This window comes from Carcharhinus amblyrhynchos, chromosome 30 (genome assembly GCF_965287045.1).
Source record: "Carcharhinus amblyrhynchos chromosome 30, sCarAmb.v2.hapA, whole genome shotgun sequence".
In the NCBI taxonomy this organism is placed as follows: Eukaryota; Metazoa; Chordata; class Chondrichthyes; order Carcharhiniformes; family Carcharhinidae; genus Carcharhinus; species Carcharhinus amblyrhynchos.
Window position 1 is genome coordinate 4,286,198 of NC_137353.1, and position 14,426 is coordinate 4,300,623.

The 14,426-nt window shown below is 45.0% G+C and overlaps 1 protein-coding gene across 2 annotated transcripts in view; it reads right to left on the reverse strand.

Annotated features, from left to right (window-relative positions):
* LOC145360258 (tumor necrosis factor receptor superfamily member 5-like) overlaps positions 1–14,426 on the reverse strand; it is an 88,268-nt gene that overhangs the window by 6,816 nt on the left and 67,026 nt on the right. For both annotated transcript variants that reach the window (XM_080215344.1, XM_080215343.1), the window contains 4 exons: positions 10,672–10,765; positions 8,128–8,324; positions 7,186–7,211; positions 4,455–4,569 (listed from right to left, as the gene is read on the reverse strand). In XM_080215344.1, the coding sequence (XP_080071470.1) occupies positions 4,483–4,569; positions 7,186–7,211; positions 8,128–8,324; positions 10,672–10,765 (404 nt within the window). In that variant the 3' untranslated portion in view covers positions 4,455–4,482. The remainder of the gene's footprint in view (positions 1–4,454; positions 4,570–7,185; positions 7,212–8,127; positions 8,325–10,671; positions 10,766–14,426) is intronic.

A 14,426-nucleotide genomic window follows, 5' to 3' on the forward strand; every position in this document is an offset into this window, starting at 1 on the left:
GTTGTTCTTTAAAGCATGCAACTCTGACTTTCAGGGAACAGTGCATCGTTAACATATCATGTTGTTTAGGCGATGGGCAAGGGATTCTGCATCATGAGTTACAGAGAGCTGGCATAGAGAACATGGGCTGAATGGCCTTCTTCTGCACTGTAACTATGCTGATTCTAAAAGGATTTTTGAGAAGATCCACCAAAGGTAGTCAATTGCAAGTTTCTTCTGTTCGATCGGCAGAAAGTGAAACTCCTTGTACACCATAATCATAAAGGATATCAAAAACGATGCTTGGTGGGTTAACACACTGAAAGCTCTAGCACTGAATCATGTTGATCCAGATGCTTCCAGATTCAATGGGCGAGACTCTCTGACCTCTCCTGGGATTCTCCAGTCCCACTGCAGTGAAGACAGATTAGGGTGAGCGCCAAATTCTCCATTCTTGCGGGCTGGATGTGAATGGCCAAAGTATTCCGGTCAACGTGTCTGTACTTCTCGGCTTTTTGGCTAAGATCAAGTGTCAGATCGGGGTAATGCCTGTTCTTGTCAGCTTGGACCTAGTATGGCTCTTTTGTGGGGACCATGAATTAGATTCAATCTGAATTGGTTTTTGGAGTAAACAAGGAGATGGATTAAGGGTTTCCTTGTCCTCTCTTCGCACTGCCTTTGTAATTCTTGAGAAATGAATGACATTAAAAAAATGTCTGTACTCTGCTGATCTTAACTGGGACAACAATGGATCGACAAATGGCCTTAGTATTTCTCCCTCTGTTGTCACCATGCATTAACCATGGAACGAAATGTGCACAGAGGTGGCAAACATAGGAACATCAAAGTTGGAGTAGGTCATTTGGCCCTTCAAACCTGCTCCAGCTTTCAGTAAGATTGTAACTGATCTGGTTGTGGGTCTCAGTCTACTTCCTGTCTGACCCCCTCCATAACTCCTGACTCCCTTGCTTAACATCTACTCTGCCTTAAATAAATTCAGAAAAACGCAGCCTCCACATTTCCTGGGGAAACAAATTCCACATCCTGACCACTTGGGAGAAAATGTTCCCATCATCTCAGTTTTAAACAGAGACATTTTCTTCATTTTCCAAATCAGTCTCCTCGTTTTAGTCTCCCCGACAAGAGGAAACATTCACTGTGTATCAATCCTATCAAGTCCACTCTGGATCTTATGGCTGGAATTTTACCACCTCACCTGTCCCGGACTCGGGGTGGGTGAGGCTCACAGAACAGTATTCTCTGTTGGCCTCAGGTGGGATTTTATGAGCCTCGCCCAAGCGAGGCAAAACAAGGCAAAAGTCAGGAGTGTGATAGAATCCTCTCCACTTGCCTGGATGACTGCAGCTCCAATAACACTGAAGAAACTTGACACCATCTCTCTGGATGGAGAGTTTGAGGAGCTCGGCACGAAATTAAACAACTGATCCTCCAAGGTTATAATCTCTTGCAAATTGGCACAGGGTAAGTAAAATTAGAGAGATGAATAAATGGCTCAAAGTCTAATATGGAAGAAGCGGGTTTCGATTGATGGGGTACTGGGATCAGTACTTGGAAAAGTGGGGCTGTATTAAACTGAAAGAGAAAACTTACTGGGGTTGATCTTAACAAAAAATTCTAAGTCCAGGGCGGGCGGGAAAATGGGAGAGGTTCAGATCTGTTCTTTGGGCAAGTTCAGAGCTGCTATCCTGTTCACTGAGTGCATGAAAAAAATCAGCAGAAATGATTTCTCGCTGTAGGGGGAGGGGAGTGGGGCATAAGTCACCTGAATGTTGGCTGAGAGCAGCAGAGGGCATCATTGCACATGCACAGGTCTCTAGCAGCGGAGACCTGTCACGCAGCCTCTGCTGCTCCCAGCCTGCCTCCATAGCTCCCATAAAGCACATGCCTCACAAATATCACCATCCCAGTTACGTGGGAGTCCGCAGCCTATTGCGACCCTTACCACCTGCCAAGACCGGTTGCCCTCTCCCTCGCTTCCCATGTCCGTGGTCGGCCGCTGACCCACCCCCCATCCCCAGCGATTGGTCACTCAACACCCACCTCCAATGCCAGCCTTGATCATCCCCCTCCCTTCCCCCACCGATTCTATTGCAGAGTGACAGTGTGTCCCCCCCCCCCCGACCCTCCCCATGCCAGGGTGTCAGGCTGGCACTGACCAAGGGGCACTCCCCCATGCCGCAGACCTGCGGGGGGGGGGGCGGGTACAATGGTCTCCGGTTCTACCCGTGAGGCCTTCATGTGTGGCTCATGTTGCTGGTTCATGTTGGAGGCCACAGAGGCAAGTGAGTTTGGACAACAGCATCCTGCTTCATTAAATCTATGTAAAATATGTTTTAAATATATTTAAATAATTTATTCAGCCTCACACTGGAAATGGATTCAAGGTTGACCTCAACAAATATCTGGGACCGTTAAAGTCGTGAGAGGCGAGAAATCGATTTTTTGGCTCTCGCACAGTCTCACCATCTCGCCTCGCTCATGGCGCAATGGTAAGATCGCCCCCACAATGTGGGGAAGAGTAATGGCAAACGAGAGAATTGGGAAAGTTTTAAAAACCAGCAAATCGGGCCTCCTGGACATTTCCTGCCTCATTGAATCACTCGTAGTCTCAACAGGGACAGGTGGCATTGCCATATCACTGAAGCACCTGGGTGCTCGGAGGCATGGTTGGGCAGTGCCCATCAGGCATTGTTAGCCTGGAGCCACTCACCAGGCACGCTGGCACTGCCCACTGTGCATCATAACTGTGCCAGTCGTGCCAAGAAGGTGGGCCTGAGTGGGGGTGGGATAACCGAAGGTGAGGGAAGTGGGGTGCTCTGCAGAAGACGAGAGCACTTCAGAGGAAGGCAATAAAGGACCTCTGCAAGGGATTGGGTATTGGGGGGGGGTGTGATTGGTAAAGGTGGGGTGTGAAAGGTGGATAATTGGCAACGGGGGTGCACGCGGGGAGGCTGCAGAGAGAATTGTGACATGGGACTCATTAGGAGGGTCCCAATGCCTGCGACCTGTGTTGCCATGAGGGGTGACACTGTCGGTGATGATCAGAAGGGAGTTGGAGTCAACGCCTGTTGGGGAGGATTGTCAGGATATCTCCCAGTGCACTGAGTGACTGGGATGCCAGTGATACTGGATCCCAGCTTCCCTGGTGAGCAAAGGCTCTGCCACCTCCCCACCCATAACAGCTCACTGGAAAACCTGGTTTCTGACTTCTATGCCACTTGGGGTGCGATCTTACCGGCTCACCATGCCGGTTGATCGGTGTTGTAAGCCGGTAAGATAGGGCAGGAGGTGAAATATATTAAAAAAAATTGGGTTCTTGTCTTTTGCAATCTTAGCAGCACGGTTTTGCCAGCAAAATCAGCCTTGTACCTGATTTCAATCTCAATGATCTGATTAATGAGTCTGATCTCTATTGTCCGGGCTCACTAATATTGACCCCCCTCAGTTGCTGAGGTCCTCACTGGTGAAAATCACAGATGGTCCCCAACAACGGGGCCAGACGTGATGGCCTCACTGGTGGGAGCAGAGACATTGAGATTCCTGGGTGGTCGGGGACAGGCCTGTATCCTGGCATTACCCATCCTGGCAGTGTCAAAGAGCGGAGCCTGGGGAGGGGAGGGAAGGGGGGAACTCTGCTGGGTGTGTGGTTTCATCAGCTGGAGCAGTGATAGGAAGCAGGAGGTGGTAGAACTCTGCAGATGTCTGTGGCCATGGTTGGGGGGGTGTGTGGGTGTGGGTGTGACCAGGGGGGTCTCAGTACACTGTATACTGGGAGATTAGGACCTGCAATGGCACCACTAGAGCTCAACAGCTGGCTGAGGCTCCACACCCCTACTGGCAAGAATTGCATGACAGACCTGTTATGCACGAGTGCCGTAAACTCCCAATACTTACCTTGTTGAAAAAAACGTCAAGAAAACCTGCCATTTTCCCACCTGATTGACTGTGTGAATTTTTTTGAGAAAATTCCGCCTTCAGAATTTTTTGGAAAATTGCGCCCGTCATATATTTTTAAGACAGAGCTAGTCAGATCCTCGATAAGGGGGTGAAAATTTATTGAGGATAAGCAGGAATGTGAGGTTGAGGTTACAATCAGATCAGCCATGATCTTATTGAATGGCTGAGCAGGAGTGAAGGGCCGAGTGGCCTACTCCTGCTCCTAATTCGTACGTATGGTCATAGCATCAACTGTTTGGGGTCTGACTCCCACAGGATCTCTACCTTTACCATTTCTTATCTCAACCAATCTGATCCACATCTGGCTTCCCTGTTATGTTATCACTGCCCCTCCACCAATTAAACAACTTGCAGGTAAAAAATGGATATTTGTGCAAGATACAGACACCAGAGGAACTGTAACCCAATCTGCATCACTGTGGGAGAAAAGAGCAAGGGGAGAGCCTGAGGAAAATATGATACAATATAAATTCTAAAGGGAAATGCGTTGTACTTACTAAAATATGCTGCAGGTGCTGTCACAATTCATCCAGAGGATGCTGTTGTTTGGTCCTTGTTTGAATCTTCTGTTTCCTCACTCCTTTCCAGCAAAGTCTGGCCGGAAGGTTGTCCCTAACATGCAAACATGTTATTAAACTTGCAAATGTGGAAAGTCACAGTTTGAAATTAATGGTTCACTTGTCTAAGTTTAACCTTCTGAATGTAACACTGAATGAAACAGAAAATTTGTTCTATGCTCTGTATCAATTATTACTTAGTTTAGAAACACCACACGTAACCTTGAGAATTCTGATGTTTCCAGCTGGGAGATGAATCTCTCTGACACTAGTCACCACACTCCGGTGCCTGTTTGGGTACACCGAGGGAGAATTTTGTATGGTCAGTGTGCCTAACCAGCACGTCTTTTGGACTGTGGAAGAAACCAGAGCAGCCGGAGGAAACACACGCAGACACAGAGAGAACATACAGACTCCACCACAGACCATGAACCAAGCTGGGAATTGAACCCGATTCCTGGTGCTGTGGTGCAGCAGTTCTAACCACTGTGCAACCATGTCACCTGACTCATCCTCTTTTCCCTGTATATCCATAAGAAATAGGAGCAGGAGTAGGCCAACTAGCCCTTCGAGCCTGCCCCGCCATTCAATAAGATCATGGCTGATCTGTCTTGGCTCAGCTCCACATTCCCGCCCTCTCCCCATAACCCTTAATCCCCTCGCTTATCAAAAACCCATCAACCCGCGTCTTAAAAATATTTAGCGAGGTAGCCTCCACCACTTCAACGGGCAGAGAATTCCAGAGATTCACCACCCTTTGAGTGAAGAACTTCCTCCTCAACTCCGTTCTAAACCGCCCCCCCTTTATCTTGAGGCTGTGCCCCCTAGTCCTACTATCCTTTCTGAGCGGGAAGAGTCTCTCCACCTCTATCCTATCCATCCCATTCATCATCTTATACGTCTCAATGAGATCTCCCCTCATTCTTCTAAACTCTGACGAGTACAAGCCTAATTTATTCAGCCTCTCCTCATAGCTCAACCCCCTCAACTCCGGCATCAGCCTAGTAAACCTCCTCTGCACTCCCTCCAAGGCCAAAATATCCTTGCGTAAGTACGGCGACCAAAACTGCACACAGTACTCCAGCTGCGGCCTCACCAATGCCCTATACAGCCACATCAAGACCTCCCTACTTTTATATTCAATCCCCCTCGCGATGAAGGCCAGCATCCCATTAGCCTTCCTGACCACCTGCTGTACCTGCAAGCTGGGTTTTTGCGACTCATGCACAAGGACCAGAGCTGATAATCCCTTAACATCTTTCCCCATAATCTAAAGTGTTCATGACAAGTGTTTATCTTGACTATTTATGGCCAATTTTGATTTCAGCACTTCAAAATTTATCATTCCATTAGCACAGTCAAGTCCTCTTAATCTGGAATGCAGAAACAATTTCAAACTGTTCTTCTCCATAACTGTAATGGCCCCCATGATCTGCATAGGGAATCACTAATTGACCAAGTTGGGCTTGTTGAATATGAGCTTCCTGGGGATTGGTAATGAGCCAACCAGGTGGAGCTCATATACCGAGTCCTGTATAAAGCAAGAGCCTGAGAGGACCCATTAACGTTTTAGTCCCAGTTGGAACCTGTGTGCTCACCACAGGCTTGTGGTTATTGTTTATTTTCTTTTTCATTTTGTGCAATAAAAGCATGGTTCCTTTACAGCTGACTCCTGGAATTATTGTATTGGCAATGAGGTAAGAGGAATGTTCTGGTAACCCTGCTTATCAAATCTTGGTAAGCCTGTGTTGTTCAGTTTTGCAATGACATTTTTTTGGGACGTTGGAACCATACGACATGAGTATTGTGGACTGGCCACAATATGCTGAGAAAATGAGGTACTTCTTTTGAGCAAATGAAATAGAAGGAGCTACTTCGCAAAAGATCATTCTGTTGACTGCGTGTGGGGCTGCAACATTCAGTATTATAAAAACTCTGACGTGCCAAAGTTCAGGACCATTGGAGAGTTCGTAGAAATGGTGGCAAGTCATTACAATCCTAAACCTTCCACGATCTTGCAATGGTACAGGTTCAATACAACTGCTAGATTTGCAGGGGAATCAGTGACAGAATTCCTGATGTGACTAAGAAAACAGGCAGAACATTGCAAATATGGCACAGCATTACCAGAAATGCTGACAGACCATTTAGGTGTACGGCATAGATGATCGAGCAACCCAAAGGAGACTTTTGATTGAGCCAAATCTAGATTTAAAAACAATCCATAGAGTTGGCCTTAGCTTGGGAGAATGTGGACTAAGGGGCCTAAGAGATGCAAGGATCTTTGAATAGTAACATCCACAGGTTCGAGCGAGACCCCGACCGCAGACACCGGTTCCCGGTTGAACGTACTTGTGAAACCCGTCTTTGGGCAAAGGGAAAACGAGCAAGCAAAGAAGCCATGAAATTCTGACACTGGCCAAGAGAGATTTCCACAGTTTAGGGAGCAGCAGCATACCCGCGCTGTGCATGCAGCCAGGGAGCCCCAAGCAAGTTACCAAAACAAACAGAGCAGAAATCGAGATCTTGGACAGTTTTCCAGGAGAAAATACTAATATAATGTTAACTTTAAAATGATATTGGAATATGATTCTGCAATGTTTTGAGCTTTAAGGTTTGCAGATGTTATGATTTTATATGCTTGATTATGTATATTAAAATGTTTATTTACCATTTCAGCCTCTCCATGCCTGTTATCTGTCAATAAAAAAAATAGAATAAGTGCTGTTAACTAGATTTATTCAATTTTTGTTCCACTGTTTATTAACATGAAGATTATGTTAGCAAATATCACACAGGCCCCCATTTTAACCCCACCCCCACTCAGCATACACAGTAATGGTTAAAATTACGCTGAGGTGAGTTAACAGTCCGAGGTTGCACGGCTCCTGCCTGTTACTATCTTGCCTTTGCCAAATTTGAAGGTGACCAAGGCGCTCAACTCGGTGCAGATTAGATTTTAATGTACTGGTAGCCCAAAGTCTCAGCCCAAAGATGTCATAAAGCTGCCAAGTAATAAAGAAGCAGTCAGGAGGATACCTACACTGCCGGCAGCAAAGTATCAATGAGAAAATCTGAGCTCAGACTCCTTGTGGACCAAGAGGATCAGGAATGTTCCCATGACCCACAAAAATCACTGCCCAGACTTTCTGAAGTATACCCAACAGCTGTGGTACCTCCAATTCCCATCTGCACTTTCCCCAAACTGAATGAACCTCTCCAAACCCCCTTCCCACTAATTGTCAGATACCAATCCCAGGATTTCTCTGATGTGACCTCCTGCTTTCCATGCAGGTTTGATTACAGTTTAGTGTTGAAAAAGGGGATTGGTTTGGCTCAGTTGGTTAGCGATGCACAGCAACGCCAACAGTGTGGGTTTAATTACCATACTGGCTGAGGATATTCACGAAGCCTTCACCTTCTCAACCTTGCCCCTTGCCTGAGGTGTGGTGATCCTCAGGTTAAAATCACTCAATAGAGCAGCCTATGGTCATCTGGGTCTATGGCAACTTTTTTGTAAAAGAAGGAAAATTATTTGTAATCTAACTGAAAGAATATGGAAAATCATACTCGCACAGGACGATGCGCACAGTAACTCAAATGAATTACTCACCTACAGATGGTGATGGCTTCCACTTTTTCGTATAACATTTGAAAAGCACTACACCAGCTATGATCAACAACACGAGCACGAGCACGGACACGATAACAGCTGCAATTATTTTGCCTGTATGACTCGTTTCTTCTTCACACACTGTGTCAGTAGTAGCAGTTCCGAGTGTGACCTGCTTTTTATTGATTTCCTTACAACTGTGGAAAATGTTGAAAATGTTAAATCAACACAAATATCTACCATAGTTGTTGTCTGTATAATTATAACTAATTTGTTACAATTAATCTCTTATTGAAATCTTATTCCAAGCCCAGTTTAGTTTGAATTCAATTTACCATTACAGGAAACGACTGAAGGCTGATCCATTTGATGTGACCAAAATAACTCTTGGCCAGGGCATCTTGAATAACTCCCAAACTCCTCTTCCAAAGACTATAATGAGGTCTGTTACTTCATGACACACTCCAGCCTGATTGGGACGATATTGCTGTTCCTGCACTCAGTCAAAATTCTGCGACTCCATTCCTAATAGCACTGTGGATGTACATATATCAGAGAGTGCAGTGGCTAAAAGGCAATAAATGCTGTCCTAGCCAGTGATCACAATTCTTGTGAAAGAATTTTAAAAAGAGTTTTATTGAAGTAAAATCTCAGAACTGAGCTCTGCCGAAGAATCGAACTGAAACACTAACTGGTCTTTTCTCTAAAATTTTCTTTTTCTAGGATTTTAAAAATCCAGAAATGCCGACGTGTGATAATATCAGGTGAACATGAAAGGAGTCTGTAGGACACTTCTGTAATAGTTATTAACCATTAACATAGGAGGAAAGATGACTGAGGGTAGTAAAGTGTCATTTACTATTAACAGGCTCATCAGGTCAAACCTGGACAAGGAAACCTCCTGCTGATTGCCACTTACTGCACCGACCGATGCATCAGTCCTGTTCCATGTTGAACTTTGCCTGGAAGCAGCAATGAGGGTGACAAGGACACAAAATGTTCTTGGGTGGAGGACTTCAATGTCCATCACCAGAAGTGGCTCTACTGATTCCAGCAGCACCAATGATTGAGCTGGCCAAGTCCTGAAGGGCATTTCTGCTGAAGCCTGCAGCAGGGGGGAATACGGAAATCATCAAGTGGGAAATACTGACTTGGCCGCACATTGACCAATCTGCCTGTCACAGATGCATCTGTCTATGACAGTATCGGTAGCAGTAACCACCATATAGTCCACGTGGAGACCAAATACTGTCCTCACATTGAGGATACCCTCTACTGTGTGTGTGGAACTGCCGCTGTGTTTACTGAGACAGACTTAGAATAGATCTAGCAGCTCAAGTTTGGTTGTCTATGAGGTGCTGTGGGCCAGCAGCAGCAGAATTGAATTCAATCACAATCTATAACTTCATGACCCAGCACATCCACCACCCTACCATTACCATCAAGCCAGTGCCAAGGGGCACCAGGCAGTGCCATGGGCAGGGAAGAGCAGCCCACTGTGCACTCTGCGATGGGACCACTGGGGAAGGGAGGGGGTGATTGGGGGGCGGCCAGTGCACAACTGCCGATCTCCACACTGACAGTTTGGTACATGCGCAGTGACTCGCTGAGCGCTATGCTGCTGGCCTCTTCAGTGGGATGAGACCCTGCCCTCCCACTTTTTGATGCACAGGGTGCCAGAGATTCATTAAACTAAATATGCCCAAAACATGGGTGGGAAATTCTCCCATTTTCCCAACCATTGGGCACTTTTTTTTGCGAGAATCCCAGCCATTGCATCCTTTTAATTTAGTTTATTCTGCCTTTTAAATTTATCCCTCAATTTATTGCTAATAGTTTACTGGTTACCCACAAGAAGCACAGAACAATTCCTGTACACAAAATCCTTTCACTTAAGGAAATAAACCCCTTTCCTAAATCAGTTTTTCATTTTCAGGGCTCTGTTAGTCCTGCCGTGCTCTCAACTGGTTCATCCTGTTGAGCTTCACACAACCCTGGAAACCAGACTGCTGGCAGATAAAGTCAGAATGCAGAAATAAATCTTCAGAGAATTGGTTTTAAATGTTACTGAAGCACTGCCCTAACTGTCCCTCCGGGGTATTGCATTTGCCTCTGGAGGTAGCACTGGTTAAATGCAGGCACTGTTGTGTTCTTGTTTCATTCCAAATATGCTTCACGTTTCGTGTCTTTAACAACTCAACACCTGCCATGACAGCGTTCCTCAGCAACGGGACAGGGGTGGCACAGCGGTTAGCACTGCTGCCTCATAATGCCAGGGATCTGGGTTCGATTCCCGGGATTAGCACTGCTGCCTCATAATGCCAGGGATCTGGGTTCGATTCCCGGGATTTTCACATTAACACTGCAATGAAGTTAATGTAAGCCTACTTGTGCCACGAATAAATAAACAACCACATACTGTTACATTCAAATTCCCCAATAGCCAGTGGCACCCAAATCTCATGAATGAATTTTAAAGATTACAACCAGCCATACACTGATGTTACAAGTATAAACATTCTGGATTCTTTTCGATGTACTCACACCGTCCATTTCTCACAAGTTTGAGTTGATGAATCGTTGTTTGAATACGTTCCTTGAGGGCACACCTCACACACAGTATCTTTGAACTGTGTACCTGAAAAATAAATGTATGAAAATCAACACTAGGTCATTGGAATTAAACTTGTATTAAGGGCAGTTTGAAACGCAGTTCTGTGCTTGTGATTATAAGATCTAATACAGGACACTTAAAATCTGTGTAATTTTTGTGTAATTTGTTCAAATTTACCCATTACTGGTCCCTGCAGCTCGAGAGCGCAGCCCAGTGGGGCCATCATTAGAGGCTCCCCTGATGTGTATCTGCTGCTATTGGGATCTTAAAATCTGGACCATACTTCCTGTTATTGTTTTGTGTACTCCAGTTTACTCAATTTTATGGGTTTCTCCCCAGATTTAAAATAGGTGAAGGATCAAGAGCTCACTGTAGTTTTTTTTAAACAAAATATATAGAGATAAGCTCATTGCTGACTGCTATTTCAAACCAGAAAAAGATCCAAGATCGTTGGGTGGGATTTTTCTCCCTCTCTGCAGTGTGTTTCACAGCTATGGAGACAACGTGTTGCTCCCATTGGTGGGACCATAAGATCCCACCAGCACGAATTGCAGCAAGACTTTGGTGTATGTCTGTGGCCCTGAACAACTGAAGCTAACTGGCAGTATTGGGGAAATTTGCACATCATTATCCCTGAAGGATTGCACAGACAAATTTCAGACAGTGATTCAAAGCCATCAGCCTATAACCTAGGCTGGTCAACCAGCATCTATTCATCTATCCATACAAAGGGACCTCCAACCTTCCTTTCAATTCCTGATTGAGACATTCAACAACATTGGGGACCCAGGTGAGGGATGCACATTCTTCGCCAAAAGACAATGTGGAAAGTTGGAAGTCATGTGATTAAAAAACTCTGACTTGTGGAACCAGTAATATTGCCTTGCTGAACTGCAAAGTCTCAGTTTGCAGTTTAACACTGAACTAGCAACATCACAGAAAGGGAGTTCTGGCTGAAGTTGGAACCTGACCCCATCTACACTGCTTCCGTTAGAAATTCTGTACCATTGTCTACAACATTGGGATTGTAACATCATGCAGGAATGAATCAGTGTGGTAAGCTCTATTGCTGCAGATAAACTTTGTTGAGTCGGAAGTTGTTCTGCCATCTGGATATCTTCATTATCCTTTTTTCTGTTCTTTGGCATTGAATCATTCTTTACCAATTCTCCAAATGTAGTAATGGAAGATAGCTGGTTTATCCCATTTTCCACAGGGCGAAGGAACTCTCAGCCCATCTCTGTAGTGTTTTCCCTTTTGCTCCTTCATCCAGTTCACCATAGCAAAGGTGGGAGCAGTAGAGGATCCTTTCTGTTGTGAGAATGTTAGTATTAAGCTCATCTTTTTGCTTGCCCATGTGCTACGCTATGACCAATGGACGCTACTCTTTTCCAGCACGGTCTCTGCCACCATCATGCTGACTGGGGATTACAGCATCTCTTTTGTGGTCTCTGGGTTTGTCTTTCAGCAGGAGGTTGAGGCTCTTCTGGTTACTGGTTCCTTTCTAGATGGCCATCTGCTTGAGGCGTCAAGGTAACCATGTGAGTGGTTGGTTGATCTGGCCAATGAGGGGCTTCTGGCATCAGTACAGGAAGTGGATAAACTGGCTCTACAAAGAGAGAAGCCAATTCAGAGCTACAGTCCCAGCCAGGAGGATCTGAGAGTTCTTGGGAACTTGCAATTCTGTATAATTTATATCTGTGGTTCTCTTGGCAATCTAGGTGCCATGGTGGCATAATGGTTAGCTCTATTGCCTCACAGCACCAGGGACCAAGGTTCGATTCCCAGCTTGGATCACTAGTTGTGTGGAGTTTGCACGTTCTTCCCGTGGTCTGTGTGGGGTTGCTCCAGTTTCATCCCACAGTCCGAAAGACAATGCACCAATGGTCAGATGCATTGTCCATGCTAAATTCTCCCTCAGGTGTACCTAAACAGGTACCAGAGTCTGCCGACTAGAGGATTTTCACAGTAACATCACTGCAGTGTTAATATAAAAGCCTACTTGTGACACTAATAAAAATCTTCTGCTGTTTTGAGGAGATTTAGGGCAACACAAACATCACGACTCAGGACAGAAAAAGACCGATTATCAATGACACACACCAGCTGGAAGATTTGTTTGTCACCATACCTCAAAGGTTCCAGAATAATGTCTAAAACTGAAGTCGGATTCCTCTGGGCTGTCCCTATTTTTCACAAATGTCTTTTTCAGTTACAATGAAAGCATTGGACTGAAATTATCAGACGTTGATCACAGCTGTGGGAGGCTTTGCTCCACATTGCTGACACGGCCATTTAACTGGTCAGTTAGGATATTACTTCCCTTGACCTGGATTGTCTCTGTTTCTGTGCTGTTTCATGAGCTGGACTGTGGAGTTTATTTTGTATTTGCTTCTCTTAACATGGATCTGTGCTGTAAATGGATTTCAGATTGCCTGTAATCTGAGTGGCTTTCTCAACAGATTAGATCTTCCTTCACTTGAAGCACGTCACTGTCCGCAACTACATCAATTCTATCTGTGATGAGCTCAGATTTTAGGGCACTGTAATTTTCTTTAATTAGCTCTTTAATAAAGAAGTTCACTGGTTCTCCTGGCATTTAATAAATTTGCCCTTTCAGGATTTTGTTATTTTGAAGGTTAAATAAGTGTCACACCAATTTAAAACTTCACTGAATTTTGTAGATAATTTGTTTATTCCTTGTCTAGTTATATACCTTCAGCTATCAGGCCTACTGCAGAAAGTGGTATGTTATCTTGTTTAGCTTCTGTCTTGTTATCCAGATCTGAATCCTGTATCTAACAAATCTCTCTCAATTCCTAATTCTGTGATTGATCTGGGCCTTGGATAAGTCAAAATTGAGTAAGAAGGGTAAATTTCTGATCAATGGTTAAGTATTTTAACGTTCAGATTTAGTTTTAAGAGATTTCAGAAAATCCAAGCTGATGCAGTGTTTCTGCATGAAGGGTTTTCCCACACTTGCTGGTCATGTTCGGTTCCCACAGTACTGCTGCTCATTGTCACAATGTTCAGATTTTTTCAACAATGGATGCCTGGACCCATTGGTAAGAGTTCTCACGGCTTTAGCTTTATGTTTTCAGGTTGTTGAATTGTTGAATCCCAGCTTTTGAAGCTGACTACTCAGTTGTGATTAATTTTTAATTAATGTTTTATTTTTAATTAATGTTTTATTTTTGAAATGAGCTCCGCCATCATGAGTTTGGGGCGTAGACTTGGGATTGAGCTATGAGGAGAGGCTGAATAAACTAGGCTTGTACTCGTTAGAGTTTAGAAGAATGAGGGGAGATCTCATTGAGACGTATAAGATGATGAATGGGATGGATAGGATAGAGGTGGAGAGACTCTTCCCGCTCAAAAAAGACAGTAGGACTAGGGGGCACAGCCTCAAGATAAAGGGGAGGCGGTTTAGAACGGAGTTGAGGAGGAACTTCTTCACTCAAAGGGTGGTGAATCTCTGGAATTCTCTGCCCGTTGAAGTGGTGGAGGCTGCCTCGCTAAATATTTTTAAGAAGCGGGTTGATGGGTTTTTGATAAGAGAAGGGATTGAGGGTTATGGGGAGAGGGCGGGAAAGTGGAACTGAGCCACGACAGATCAGTCATGATCTTATTGAATGGCGGGGCAGGCTCGAAGGGCTAGATGGCCTACTCCTGCTCCTATTTCTTA